General features: G+C 45.9%; 1 protein-coding gene and 1 long non-coding RNA gene across 2 annotated transcripts in view; one reads left to right on the top strand and one right to left on the bottom strand.

Annotated features, from left to right (window-relative positions):
- Positions 1-3325: 3325 nt before the first annotated feature.
- LOC119972586 lies at positions 3326-4116 on the bottom strand. Its single transcript, XR_005462087.1, has 2 exons — positions 3916-4116; positions 3326-3769 (listed from the first exon to the last, which is right to left on the bottom strand). It is a non-coding gene; the product is annotated as an uncharacterized LOC119972586 (long non-coding RNA).
- Positions 4117-4265: 149 nt separating this feature from the next.
- Positions 4266-14945, top strand: part of vcpip1 (valosin containing protein (p97)/p47 complex interacting protein 1) — an 80343-nt gene continuing 69663 nt past the window's right edge. The window contains exon 1 of the mRNA XM_038809511.1: positions 4266-6959. Coding sequence (XP_038665439.1) covers positions 4352-6959 — 2608 coding nt within the window. The 5' untranslated portion in view covers positions 4266-4351. The remainder of the gene's footprint in view (positions 6960-14945) is intronic.

The following is a 14945-nucleotide window of genomic DNA, read 5'->3' as shown; positions in this document are numbered from 1 at the left end:
CCTTGGGAGGATAAATTTGAATTGCCAGCAGGGAATGGGTTAGGTATCTGCAGGTGCAAGACTTCCTGAGAAGGCAGGTTAGACCATAAGACCATAGGAGCAGAATTGGGCCACTTGGCCCATCGAGTCTGCTCCGCCATTCAATCACGGCTGATATTTTTCTCATCCCCATTCTCCTGCCTTCTCCCCATAACTCCTGATCCTCTTATTAATCAAGAACCTATCTATCTCTGTCTTAAAGACACTCAGTGAATTGGCCACCACAGCCTTCTGTGGCAAAGAGTTCCACAGATTCACCACCGTCTGGCTGAAGAAATTCCTCCTCTGTTTTAAAGGATTGTCCCTTTAATCTGAGATGGTGTCCTCTGGTTCTAGTTTTTACTAAAAGTGGAAACATCCTCTCCACGTCCACTCTACTGTAGCCATCTAAGATGGCCACCTGCAAAGAACCATGGGAATTATGGCCAACCCAGGACTCAGACAGATACACAGCCTATGTGTATCTAAAACACAGGTAACCAGACCTGATCGAAACCACCGCTCGTTTGTATTTTAATGGCCCATTTTCCCAGAACAATAGAACTCCAATCAAGCAACCGGTACAGCCACAGACTGATCAGCGCCACTCCCCTTACTCAGAAAGCACAACTGCCAAGGTCAATGACCGCTAAGGACCCGCTCAGCCACAAAGGCACCCGCCCCTTTATTGGCCGAAATCGAAGACAGTGATCAGAGCCCTATCGAACTATTGGGTCCAAGGTTAAGGACCGCCCCAAAGAGCGCAAAATCCCAGAGGAATAAAAGAGAGCACAGCCGTGTGTTCTGTCTCGTTTGGATCCGGCCTGTGCCAGCCCAATTGCAGCAGAAACAGCTAGCTAAGTTCAAGACCAATGATCGCTACCTGACGGATGAGCCCAGCAGAGACAGAGCCACTTTCTTTGAACCAGCCAAGTGAAATCCAGATAACGGCCTTATCCATTTGCACAGTGCCGGTCGCCCTGAAGTTAAGTATAGGGTATTGTAGCTGATAGGTGTAGTTTAACTCGTAGTAGATATTGTGTTTGCATGTTGAGATAACTCTTGTATATGTAAATAAACCATCTTTTGAACTAACTAACTGGTTGTGTAGTCATTTGATCGATATAAGGGGAGGCTTGTGGTTCACTTCGATAAATAGAAACCCACAGTATTAGCGACGCTGTTGGGACCGAAACAGAGCAACACTATCCAAGCCTCGCAGTACCTTGTACGTTTCAATAAGATCCCCTCTCATCCTTCTAAACTCCAACAAGTGCAGATCCAGAGTCCTCAAACGTTTCTCATACGATAAGTTTTTCATTCCAGGGATCATTCTTGTGAACCTCCTCTGGACCCTTTCCAAGGCCAGCACATCCTTCCTTAGATACAGGGCCAGAAACTGCGCACAATACTCAAAATGGGGTCTGACCAGAGCCTTATACAGCCTCAGAAGTACATCCCTGGTCTTGTATTCTAGCCCTCTTGACATGAATGCTAACATTGCATTTGCCTTCTTAACTGCCGACTGAACCAGCACATTAACCTTAAGAGAATCTTGAACAAGGACTCTCAAGACCCTTTGTGCTTCTGCTTTCCGAAGCATTTCCCCATTTAGAAAATAGTATATGCCTCGATTCCTCCTTCCAAAGTGCATAACCTAACACTTTTCCACATTGTATTTCATTTGCCACTTCATTGCCCACTCTCCTAGCTTGTCCAATCCTTCTGCTTCCTCAATACTACCTGTCCCTCTACAGATCTTTGTATCATCTGCAAACTTAGCAACAGTGCCTTCAGTACATTCTTCCAGATCATTAATGTATATTGTAAAAAGTTGTGGTCCCAGCACAGACCCCTGAGGCACACGACTAGTCACCGACTGCCATCCTGAAAAAGACCTCTTTATCCCCACTCTTTGACTTCTGCCAGTCAGCCAATCCTCTATCCATGCCAGGATCTTACCCTGAATACCATGAGCTCTTAATTTATTTAAATCTCCAATGCAGCACATTGTCAAAGCCCTTCTGGAAATCTAAATAATCCGGCCTTCCCGCTGCTGCTGTCACGGGGATACAGGACAGAGTATCTCCAGTATCTGGGTGGGAGAGGGGAAGGTATCAGATATTTACCAGGAACGTTTGGAATCGGAGGAAACTCCAGTGGAGGAGCTTACGGGCAAATGGGAAGACAAACTAGGAGGAGAGATAGACGTGGGTCTGTGAACGGATGCCCTAAGCAGGGTTAATGCATCCTCATCATGTGCCAAGCTTAGCCTGATACAATTCAAGGTCGTCCACCGGGCACACATGACGGTGGCCCGGATGAACAAGTTTTTTGGGGTAGAGGACAGGCGTGCAAGGTGCGCGGGAAGCCCAGCAAATCCTGTCCACATATTTTGAGCATGCCCGAAGCTTAGAATGTTTTGGCAGGGTTTCGCTAAGGCATTGTCCACAGTACTCAAAACACGGGTGGGCCGAGTCCGCAGGTGGCGATCTTTGGAGTGTCGGTAGAGCCAGGAGTTCAGGGGGCGAAAGAGGCCGACATCTTGGCCTTTGCCTCCCTGGTAGCCCGGAGACGGATCTTATTAATGTGGAGGGACTCGAAGCCCTCCAAGTGTAGAGGCCTGGGTTAGTGACATGGCTGGGTTTCTCAGTCTCGAGAAAATAAAGTTCGCCTTAAGAGGGTCAATGGTTGGGTTCACCCGGAGGTGGCAGCCGCTCGTCGACTTCCTCGGAGAAAATAAAAATGGTTAGGGTGTGTGAAGATTGTGATGGGGGTGAAAATGTTTATTGTACCGTGTTTATGTCGCTGTAATTGGTATTATTATAAAAACTTGCAAATACTCTAATAAAATATAAAAATATATATATATTTTGAGCCCATATAACCCCTCTTAAAAACACAGAAGTTATACGGACTTGAAATGTTGACACAGTTTCTCTCTACAGATGCTGCCAGACCTGCATTCTTTTCAGTATTTTCTACTTTCGGAAATTGAACCCAGGGAGTGTGAGACAAATGGGAGAGAAGCAACCGTGAACAATACGGTAGTGAAAGAGTAACATTTGGCCATAGGAAAGACAATTACAGATATCGGACACAAGGAAAACAACAGAAGAGATTTTTCCTAGACTGGCAAGTCTGTCTCCCTAGAGCCTTTTTCTGACAAATATCGTTTTTTGTTTATTGTCAAGGATGCCATGGTAAAATGAGTCACGAGAAAATTACTTGGAAATATAAAAGGAAAACATATTTTGGCTTTGGAACTTTTTCAGGAGGGTTAAACAAAGGAGCCCACTCCTTTGGGGTGCTTTTAGTATTTATTCAAACTTTCACGTTTACAGTTTTAAAGTAATGATGCTGCGGTCACAATTATGGAAACGTCCACCGAGAAAGGTATGGAAATGAGTTTTCTGACAGCAGCCTCACTGACAGTCCCCACCATCACACCTTCAGTCCTTTAGTAGCGGGAATAAAATTGTGCAGACGTCATCACATCGCAGCAGCAACCCACGGATGGTGACGTCATTGGCGATTCTTGCGCAATAGCGCGCGCAGTGAGAGGTGAAACGTAGTCAAATCCTGACTATGACGGTATCTATGACATCGGCTTCTCCTTAGTAACCGCGCAGCAGGCCTGACAGCTCATTCTAAACTGACATCTGCACCGTGCCAGCTCGTTCAGATCTTCACAGCACATTTGAAAGGCCACAGTACACATACACTTAGTTCAGGGTATCGTGTCGTGGAACTAGCCAATAAAAATAATGTAAAATCATTTTAATTGGGTTAATCAAGCCACACGATCAAGGAAACACAGAATTCCGACTGTCGCTGACATTCAAAATTACAACACAAAAAAAAAAGCAAAAAAAACAAACGTGACATAACCATCACCTGTACTCCCAGCACACCTTTCGGTTGTCCAGCAGTTCGAGTCCTCCGCTCAATGGACAGTCTCCTGGTCGCTTCAATGCATCCCGGGGATTGTAGTTCAGAAACCTCACATTCCACCAGCAAACCGACGGATATACTTTCAACTGAAAACTACAACCCGTCATACAGCGCGCCTTCGGCGCATGCGTGTCCGCACTCACTCCTCGCTGCTGTCTCCTGCCTTCAGTAAAGGAGACTTGTTTCGTTTCGTTTAATAACGGAAACTGTGAGTGGAAGGAGAAAGAGGAAACTGAGTACTTCCGCGTTTCATCTCCCAGTAAAGAATATTAGTGACAGGAACAGCCTTTCTCCTTATCAACTGACCATGACACTGTGAGCATTAACGACTAGAAATATATAGACCGATTTTACTACAACCGGAATAATCAATGAGACAATGTTGCAAGGATCTAAGAAAAAAGACAAACGTATTCTGTCGGGTACGTGTCCGGATCCCAAGTGCCAGGCTCGGCTGTTTTTCCCAGCCTATGGAGTCAGTATAGAATGCACCGAATGCGGCCAGCGCCATGAACAAAGAAACCTGCTCAATGTAGAGGAAGTCACCGACCCAGACGTGGTGCTGCACAACCTGCTGAGGAATGCTTTGCTGGGAGTCACGGCCCCCAAAAAGGGCACGGAAATGGTGAAAGTAATGGGACTGTCCAATTACCACTGTAAGCTGCTGTCTCCTATATTGACCCGGTATGGCATGGATAAGCAAACCGGGAAGGCCAAACTCTTGAGAGCGATGAACCAAGGGGAAATGTTTGATTGTGCCTTGTTGGGTGACAGAGCTTTCCTTATTGATGCAGAGCACATTGGAACTATGGGCTATGGGAAAGACCGCTCAGGGAGCCTGTTGTACCTCCATGATACTCTTGAGGAGATCAAGAAGGCAAATAGTAATCAAGAATGTCTAATCCCTGTTCACGTTGATGGTGATGGTCATTGTTTGGTTCATGCTGTTTCCAGGGCTTTGGTGGGCAGAGAACTTTTCTGGCATGCTCTGCGTGAAAATCTCAAACAACACTTTAAGCTAAACCTGGATCGTTACAAGGCATTATTTCATGACTTCATTGATGCAGCAGAATGGGAGGATATCATTAATGAGTGTGATCCTTTGTTTGTTCCTCCTGAAGGCGTACCTTTAGGTCTACGTAATATTCATATTTTTGGTTTGGCCAATGTATTGCATCGTCCAATCATTTTGCTAGATTCTCTGAGTGGAATGAGAAGTTGTGGTGATTATTCAGCTACATTTCTCCCAGGATTAGTTCCTGAAGAAAAATGTTGGGGAAAGGATGGACAGCTTAATAAACCTATTTGCATTGCATGGAGCAGTTCAGGGCGCAACCATTATATACCTTTGGTTGGAATTAAAAGGGGTCCTTTACCCAGGCTTCCTTTAAAACTGTTGCCTAAAGCCTGGGGTGTTCCACAGGAGCTTATTAGGAAGTACATACAGTTTGACGATGACAGCTGTACATTAGGAGGTGACCGAAGTTTGCAGGACAAGTACTTGCAGAGGCTAGTTGCTGCGATGGAAGAAATTTTCTTGAAGACACATGATATCCACCCTTCTCTGGTAGCAGATGTCCATCAGTATATATACAGAAGGACAGGGGTGATTGGAATACAGCCTGAAGATGTTACTGAAGCTGCAAAGAAAGCTGTAATTGAAAATCGTTTGCAAAAATGTTTGATTTGTGGAGCTCTTTCTGAGCTTCATGTGCCTACAGAGTGGCTCGCTCCAGGAGGAAAGCTGTACAACTTAGCTACAAGTACTCATGGCCAACTGAAGCCAGACAAAAATTACAGCTTTCCTGTTAACCATTTGGTCTGCTCATATGATCCTAAAGAAGATGTACTGGTGCCAGATTATAATTTGAGTCACTTAACATCTTGCAACTGGTGTCATGGTACTTCTATGCGCCACGTCAGAGGGGATGGTTCTGTTGTGTACTTAGATGGAGATCGAACTAATGCCAGATCTGCTGGAGGTAAATGTGGCTGTGGCTACAAGCATTACTGGGAAGGAAAGGAATATGATAACTTACCCGAAGCATTCCCAATAACTTTGGAATGGAATGGAAGGGTGGTTCGAGAAACTGTTTATTGGTTTCAATATGAAAGTGAAGTGGCTCTAAACAGCAATGTTTATGATGTTGCAATGAAGCTTGTTACCAAGCATTTTCCTGGTGAATTTGGAAGTGAAATCTTGATTCAGAAGGTTGTTAACACCATATTACATCATACAGCAAAAAAGAACCCTGATGAATATACTCCAGTCACTGTTGAAGGGGCACATAGTCGTAGAGTTGGTGACTTGCAAGATGAACCAGCATCAGAGCCTCATTTACCTACCAAAATTATTTTAATGGGTCAGAAATCAAAGACTCTGCATAAGGAAGAACTGAATATGAGTAAAACGGAACGAGGTATTCAGCAGAATATTATTGACCATGCAGCTATTGTGCAAAAGCGGAAAACTGACAAATTACGCCAAGATCAAAAAGTACCAGGCCAACCATCATCTCCTGGAATTATTAAAGATGGATCATCATCTGCTCCAGCCACTCCCATCAAGTCCCCTTATTCCGCATCACCTACCAAGGAAAAAAAGATTAGAGTAACCACTAGTGATGGGAGACAGGCAACACTGACCCTTCAAGCATCTGTAACATTTTCAGAATTTCAAGAAAGCATAGCTAAAGAATTTAACCTTCCTCCACATTTGCAATGTATACGGCATGGCTTTCCTCCCAAGGAACTGCATCCACCTAAAGTGGGATGGGAAAATGAGGTTTTGCCCCTGCAACATGGTGATCGTGTTTCTGTGGAGATTTTGAAAGACAGCAAAGAGCCTGTACCTGCTGCTTCAACATCTGCAGCTCATTCCTGGAAAACTGAAGAACCTGAGGCATCTGGTCGAGGTTCTGTTAAGGATATGCAAGACCATATTGATCTTGAAATGTCTTCCCTCTGCCTTCTAGCAACCTTAATGGGTGAGAAATTACATTATCTTATTATTGTACATTTTCAGTTAATTTATCTCGGGATAGTATTGTGATAGCATTACACACTAATAGCTATTAAAAGAAAAGGAAACCCCCAAAGCTGGAAATCTGAAGTAGAATGCTAAAAATGTACCTTAGTTTAGTTTAATCAATATCTGAAAACGAAAGATAACGGAAGATTAAATTTTATATTTGACTTGTATTGGGAAGCAAAAGAACCAATTACAATATTTTGAAACAGGTACTGGTATATTTACAGTACACATTAATTTTATGAGTTGAAATAGACTGTTCTGTAAGGCTACAACACTGTGTGTGTGATTGTTTTGTTTGTTATCAGGGCATGTCTTGAGGTTGAGTTTTGATATTGTAAACAGCTAGAGAGCAGTGATGTAACCGATGATGTGTTGAAACTGAAAATTGATTTTTGAGTATTGACATAGAATTAACTATTAGAGTAAACAAATTTAATGAATTTTGCCACTAGATATTTTCATTAACATGCTTTCTAAATACTATAGAGCTGTATAACACCATTTGAGTTTTGAGGAGCCTGATCTAACAATAATTAGATTTTATATGCTGCATTCGGAAATTGAAGCTTTAAACTTCTACGGTTTAGTTTTTGTGTAGGCCATGATTCAAAGTCCAAATGCCAGTATCATTGCAATGTAAATAAATCTAGGCGTATTATTAGAGCCCTGGGCTTACAGTGACTGAACAGGCATTACTACATTAGATTCTGGAATATTAACCACGTTATAAAATTCTGTCCATCTTCTGGTGAAAATTAAAATAAATAGCCTGACAAATTATAATATTTTTAGCTTTGTAATGCTAGAGTTGGATTTTATTTTCCCAACATGAATTTTCTTTTGCCTGGGAGAGCATCCAGTGGAGACCATGTGGGTGGAACCGAGGAACAAAAAAGGATCTAAGTCTGTAATGATGTTGTGTGTCAACCCTCTAGAAGCAATTCTGAGGTGTTAGATTGTAGAAAGGCAGAAATTGGGCAAGTGTGTAGTAAAGGCAGAGTAGTATTAATGGGGGATTTCAATTTATACATAGATTGGGAGAGGCAGACAACCTGTCAGAAAGGTAGTGAATTTCTGAAATGTGTCCGGGATAGTTTCCTGCAGCAATATGTTCTAAATGCAACAAGGGGGCAAGCCATATTAAATTTAGTTATGAGTAATGAGCCCAACTTAATTAGTAGTCTAACTGCACGAACATTTATCAAATAGTGATCACAACATGATTGAATTCAGTTAGTGTTTGAAAGTGAAAAGCAAGTTTTGTTGGATACTAGGATTTTAGACTTGGGTAAGTCTGACTTTAATGGAATGAGGCATTATTCCACGGTAAACTGGGAAGATTTGTTAATGGGTCAAACGACTGAGGATCAGCGGAGAATATTTAAAGATACATTTAACGAGATACAGAGCAGTACATACCCCTGAGAGGAAAAGGTTCTGCTTCACAAAAACAGCAGCCATGGACAACTAAAGAGGTTCGGGACAGCATAAAACTGAAAGAAAGGGCTTACAAAAATGCAAGACATAGAACAGATCTGGACAAATGGGATGGGTACAAGAACCAGTAAAGTGTCACAAAGCATCTTATAAGAGCTACTAAAAGGGATTATGAAAGGAAACTTGCAAGAGACCTCAAAATCAAAAGGAAGAAATGTTATAGTTGTGGTCAAGAGCAATGTAGGCCCATTAAAAGCTGAAAATGGAGATATTGTCAGTGATAATGGGGAAATGGCAGACATGTCGAACAATTACTTTGCCTCAGTATTTACAGTAAAAAAGGAGGATAACTTGCAGGAATTCCCCAAAAAAATTAATATTCGATAGAGGACAGGGACTTAATACAATTGAAGTAATTACAGCATCACTAACTAAGAAATTAATGGAATTAAAGAGTGACAAATCCCCAGGACCTGACGGTTTCCTTCCGAAGGAAGTTAAAGGAAGTAGGGGGTCCCATTTTAGATGCCCTAACTATAATCTTCAAGAGTTCCCTAGATTCAGGAGTAGTCCTTCTGGATTAGAAAATTGCACTTGTCACTCCACTTTTTAAGAAGGGTGAAAGACGGGAATCCAGGGAATTACAGACCAGTTAGCCTAACATCTGAGATGGGGAAATTGCTGGGGTCTATAATCAGGGATGGGGCAACTGAACACCTTGAAAAAATTTTAGTCGATCAGGGAGAGCCAGCATGGATTTGTGATGGGAAGGTCATGCCTGACTAATCTTATTGAATTTTTTGAAGAGATGACTAAGGTAATAGACAGGAGAATGTCTATGGATGTCATTTATATGGACTTCCAGAAGGCAACTGATAGAGTCGCACACAAGAGACTGTCAACTAAGGTAGAAGCGCAAGGCGTTGAGGGCAAATTATTGACATGTTTAGGAAATTGGTTGAGTGATATGATCGAGGCATTCAATATATTAACAGGGAAAGACATTGTGGATGAAGATAAACTATTTCCACTGGTTGGAGATTCTAAAACTAAGGGGAATAGTCTAAAAATTAGGGCTAGATGGTTCAGAAGAGATGTTATGAAGAACTTCTTCACTCAAAGGTGCTGGAAGTTTAGAACTCTCTCCCATTAACAGCAGTTGAAGCTAGATCAGTTAATTTTAAATCTGAAATAGATAAGATTTTTGTTAAAATTAAGCAACGGTGTTAAGGGATATGGGCCAACGGCAGGCATATGGAGTTTGGTTACAGACTCATTAAATGGTGGGACAGGCACGAGGGGCTGAATGGCCTACTCCTGTTGCAATAAGAATGAGTATCAGAAGACTATCACATTGCCCCCTGACACCGTCCCCCATCCACTCCCTGCCTTCCCGATTTTAATATCCCCCCCCCTCCCGACCCCTCAATCCTCCTTGGAAGAAAGCAATGAATGGTTTCCACCTCCGGGTGAACACTTCTACCGACCCCCGCAGAGCGAACTTGATTTTCGCCAGCCTCAGGAATTCTGCCAGGTCCCTGACCCTGCACAAATCTATGGTTATCACAAATAGACACCCACAATAACAACAATCCCAAGTGCAGTCTACACAGCCCCCATACCCTCAAAGCCGACACAACCACTGGGCTAACGGTTTATTCCCCTACACAATGCTACCTCCACCCCTCCCCAAACACAATCTCAGACGAAAGGGACAATCTTTTAAAACAGAGATGAGGAGGAATGTCTTCAGCCAGAGGGTAGTGAATCTGTGGAACTCTTTGTCGCAGAAGACTGTGGGAGGCCAAATCACTGAGTGTCTTTATGACAGAGATAGATAGATTCTTGATTAATAAAGGGATCGGGATTATGGGGAGAAGGCAGGATAATGGGAATGAGAAAAATATCAGCCATGATTGAATGACGGAGCTGGGAGAGCAAGGAGGCGAGCGGGTGGTGAAGCCCAAGGAGAAATGGGAAGCGCAGTTGGGAATGGAGATCAATTGGGGAGTATGGAGTGAGGCACTGCGAAGGGTAAACGGGACCTTCTCTTGTTCAAGGATGAGCTTGATACAGTTTAAGGTGGTGCACAGGGCGCATATAACTCGGGCGAGAATGAGTGGGCTCTTTCAGGGAGTAGCAGATGAGTGTGAGAGGTGTGGGCGGGGCCAGCGAATCATGCGCACAAATTTTTGGGGTCATGAAAAATTGGGAAGATTCTGGGCGGGAGTGTTCGCCATCTTAGCCAGGATAGGAGGAGGGAGTGGACCCCGACCCTTTGATGGTGATATTTGGGGTTTCAGAGAAGCCGGAGCTCATGGGGAGAAGGAAGGCCGATGCCTTGGCCTTCAGCTCTCTGATTGCACGGCGTCGAATTTTGCTGGAGTGGCGGTCGGCATCGCCACCGGGGGTAGCAGCTTGGTTGGGTGACCTGTATGACTTCCTGCGGTTAGAGAAGATAAAGTATGGGTTAAGGGGCTCAGCAGGGGAGTTTGAGAAATGGTGGGGGGTGTTTGTGACCGTGAGGGGCTGTTCGTCGCAGGGGGGTGGGGGAGTGTGTGATGGGGAGGGGGGGTGAAAAAGGAGAAAAATCTGTACAAACTGTATAGTTGATTGTTGGGAAAAATGTTTCCCGGGGTGTTTATTTGCTGGAACCTACTTTGATACAAGTTTGAATAAAATGCGTTTTAAAAAAATGATTGAATGGCAGAGAAGACTCGATGGGCCGAGTGGCCTAATTCTGCTCCTATGTCTTGTGGTCGAACCAACTTCTCCTCCACGACCCATTTCCTCACCATTGCAATGTTTGTAGTTAATAATAATTGATCAAATTTGACAATGGCAGCCCCCCCTCACCACCGTTCCAAAAAGCCCGCTGCACCCGCGGGGCCTTCCCTGCCTACACAAGCCCCAAGATCAACCCATTGACCTTCCTGACAAACGACTTGGGGACAAATATCGGGAGGTTTTGAAACACAAACAGAAACCTCGGCAGCACATTCTCCCCCTGTCTGCGTGGGTCTCACCCGCACAACCCAAAGATGTCCAGGGTAGGCGGATTGGCCACGTTAAATTGCCCCTTAATTGGGAAAACTAAATTGAGTAGTCTAACTTAAAAACCGTCATTTTACTTTTTGCACCCGCCCCACCTCTTAAAATCCACCTTCATCCCCTCCACCAATCGGACAAGTTCAATCTATGCAGCTGGACCTAGCTCTGCGCCACCTGGATACCAAGGTATCTAAAGCTAGTCCCCACAATCCTGAACGGCAACTACCTAACTTCCTTTTCTGCCCCCCAAGCATTGATTGGGAACTTCCCTCTTTCCCCATGTTCAATTTATATCCCAAAAACTGGCCTAATTCCCCCAATGCAGCCCAACGAGTCAGAAATCTATAATAAAGGATCATCCGCATACAGTGAAATCTTATGCTTGACACCCCACGCCAACCATTCAATTCCTGTCTAATCCCTCAATGCCCTGAGCTCCATTGCCAATGGCTCTATTGCCAAGACGAAGAGCAACGGCAAGTGTCTTGTCCCACGGTGTAACCCAAAGTACTCCAAACTCACTCATTTTGTCCACACACTCGCCACCAGTGCCTTATACAGTAGCCGGATCCAATCCAGAAACCCCTGTCCGAACCCGAACCGCCCCAGCACCTCGAACAAATATGCCCACTCCACCCGATCAAAAGCCTTCTTCCCGTCCATCACCACCACTACCTCAACCTCCTAACCCCCCCCCCCCCCCCCCCCCCCAGAGCATCATAATCTCGTTAAGTAATATATAGGGCAGCACAGTAGCGTAGTGGTTAGCACAATTGCTTCACAGCTCCAGGGTCCCAGCTTGGGTCACTGTCTGTGCAGAGTCTGCATGTTCTCCCCGTGTGTGCGTGGGTTTCCTTCGGGTGCTCCGGTTTCCTCTCAGTCCAAAGATACGCAGGTTAGGTGGATTGGCCATGCTAAATTGCCCTTAGTGTCCAAAATTGCCCTTAGTGTTGGGTGGGGTTACTGGGTTATGGGGATAGGGTGGAGATGTGGGCTTGGGAAGAGTGCTCTTTCCAAGAGCCGGTGCAGACTCGATAGGCCGAATGGCCTCCTTCTGCACTGTAAATTCTATGAACCTCCGCACATTCGCAGACAACTGCCTTCCAAAACCCGTCTGATCCTCCCCAATCAACCCCGGGCCCACAGTTGTCAATTTGCAATGCAAGTGCCTTCGCCAAAAGCTTGGCATCGACATTCAATAACAATATCAGGTGATACAATCCATACTGCCTCTAGGTCCTTATTCTTTTTTAAGAATTAGGGAGATGGAAGACCGCTGCGATTAAGTAGGGGTGAGTTTCCCCCGCCCCCCTCTCCCTCGCTTCATTATTTTTTTTTAAGGTATTTATATATATATATAATATACATATAATATATCCTCACCAGCAGTGGCCCCAGCTCCACCCCAAACTTTTTATAAAACTCTAGTCTTCCCTGCCTGCCTCGCCCCGATGCCATCCATCACCTCTGCAGCCCAATTGGGACCTCCAGGCCCTAAACCGGCCCATCCTCCTCCTTAGGAAACTCCAACACATCCAGGAACCGCCACATTGAGGGGCAGCAGGGTAGCATGGTGGTTAGCATAAATGCTTCACAGCTCCAGGGTCCCAGGTTCGATTCCCGGCTGGGTCACTGTCTGTGTGGAGTCTGCACGTCCTCCCCCTGTGTGCGTGGGTTTCCTCCGGGTGCTCCGGTTTCCTCCCACAGTCCAAAGATGTGCGGGTTAGGTGGATTGGCCATGCTAAATTGCCCGTAGTGTCCTAATAAAAGTAAGGTTAAGGGGGGGGGTTGTTGGGTTACGGGTATAGGGTGGATACGTGGGTTTGAGTGGGGTGGTCATGGCTCAGCACCACATTGAGGGCCGAAGGGCCTGTTCTGTGCTGTACTGTTCTATGTTCTATGTTCTTTTTTTTTTAAATAATTTTTATTGAAGAAATTTTTCAAAATACAAACATTTTAACCCCCCCTACATTTACATTTAAATTATAACAAAACAAAGTCAAACCCCCCTACTTAACAAAAAAAAGAATAAATTCCCCCCCCCCCCTACTCGCGCGTCCCCCCCCCCCCCCCTCCCCCCCCCCCCCCTCCCTCCCGCCCTCCCCTCCCCTCCCGCCCCTCCCCTCCCCTCCCGGGTTGCTGCTGTCACGGCCTCAGTTTCTATCTCTGATCCAAGAGGTCTAGGAAGGGTTGCCATCGCCTGAAAAACCCATGCACCGACCCTCTCAGGGCGAATTTGATCCTTTCCAATTGGATGAAGTTTGCCATGTCGTTTAACCAGGTGTTAACACTCGGAGGCCTTTCGTCCCTCCACTGAATCAAGATCCTCCTCCGAGCCACCAAGGACGCAAAGGCTAATATTCCAGCCTCCCTCGCCTCCTGTACCCCCGGTTCCACCCCAACCCCGAAGATCGCAAGTCCCCATCCTAGCTTGACCCTGGACCCCACCACTCTCGACACCGTCCCTGCCACCCCCTTCCAGAGCTCCTCCAGTGCCGGACATGCCCAAAACATATGTGCATGATTCGCAGGGCTTCCCGAACATCTAATACACCTGTCTTCACCCCCGAAAAACCGACTCATCCTTGTCCCCGTCATGTGGGCTCTATGCAGTACCTTAAATTGAATGAGACTTAGTCTCGCACATGACGACGACGAGTTGACCCTCTCCAGGGCGTCTGCCCATGTCCCGTCCTCTATCTGTTCCCCCAGCTCTAACTCCCACTTATCTTTTAGCTCCACTACTGGTACCTCCTCCACCTCCTGCATAATCTTATAGATGTCCGAGATCTTCCCCTCCCCGACCCAGACCCCTGATAGCACCCTGTCGGGAAGCGCGGGGAACCCCTCTACCTGTCGTCTGGCAAATGCCTTCACTTGGAGGTACCTGAACGTGTTCCCCGGGGGGAGCCCAAATTTCTCCTCCAGCTCTCCCAGGCTCGCAAACCTCCCCTCTATAAACAAGTCCCTCAGTTGTCTAATACCCGCCCTCTGCCAGCTCTGGAATCCCCCTCCTGTGTTTCCCGGCGCAAATCTGTGGTTCCCTCTTAGTGGTGCCCCTATCAGACCTCCCACTTCCCCCCTGTGTCGCCTCCACTGCCCCCAGATCTTGAGGGTGGCCGCCACCACCGGGCTCGTGGTATACCTCGTGGGAGGGAGCGGCCATGGTGCCGTTACCAGTGCCCCTAAGCTTATGTTGCCGCAGGACGCCCTCTCCATGCGCTTCCAGGCTGCCCCCTCCCCTTCCATCATCCACTTTCGCACCATCGATGTATTTGCCGCCCAGTAATATCCTGAAAGGTTGGGTAACGCCAGCCCTCCACTATCCCTACTCCGCTCCAAAAAGACCCTTCTAACTCTCGGGGTGCCATGTGCCCACACATACCCCATGATACTACTCGTTACCTTCTTGAAAAAGGCCCTGGGGAGGAAGATGGGCAGACACTGGAAC

This window comes from Scyliorhinus canicula, chromosome 10 (assembly GCF_902713615.1).
Source record: "Scyliorhinus canicula chromosome 10, sScyCan1.1, whole genome shotgun sequence".
Lineage (NCBI taxonomy): Eukaryota > Metazoa > Chordata > Chondrichthyes > Carcharhiniformes > Scyliorhinidae > Scyliorhinus > Scyliorhinus canicula.
This window is presented reverse-complemented; position numbering and strand designations above follow the sequence as displayed.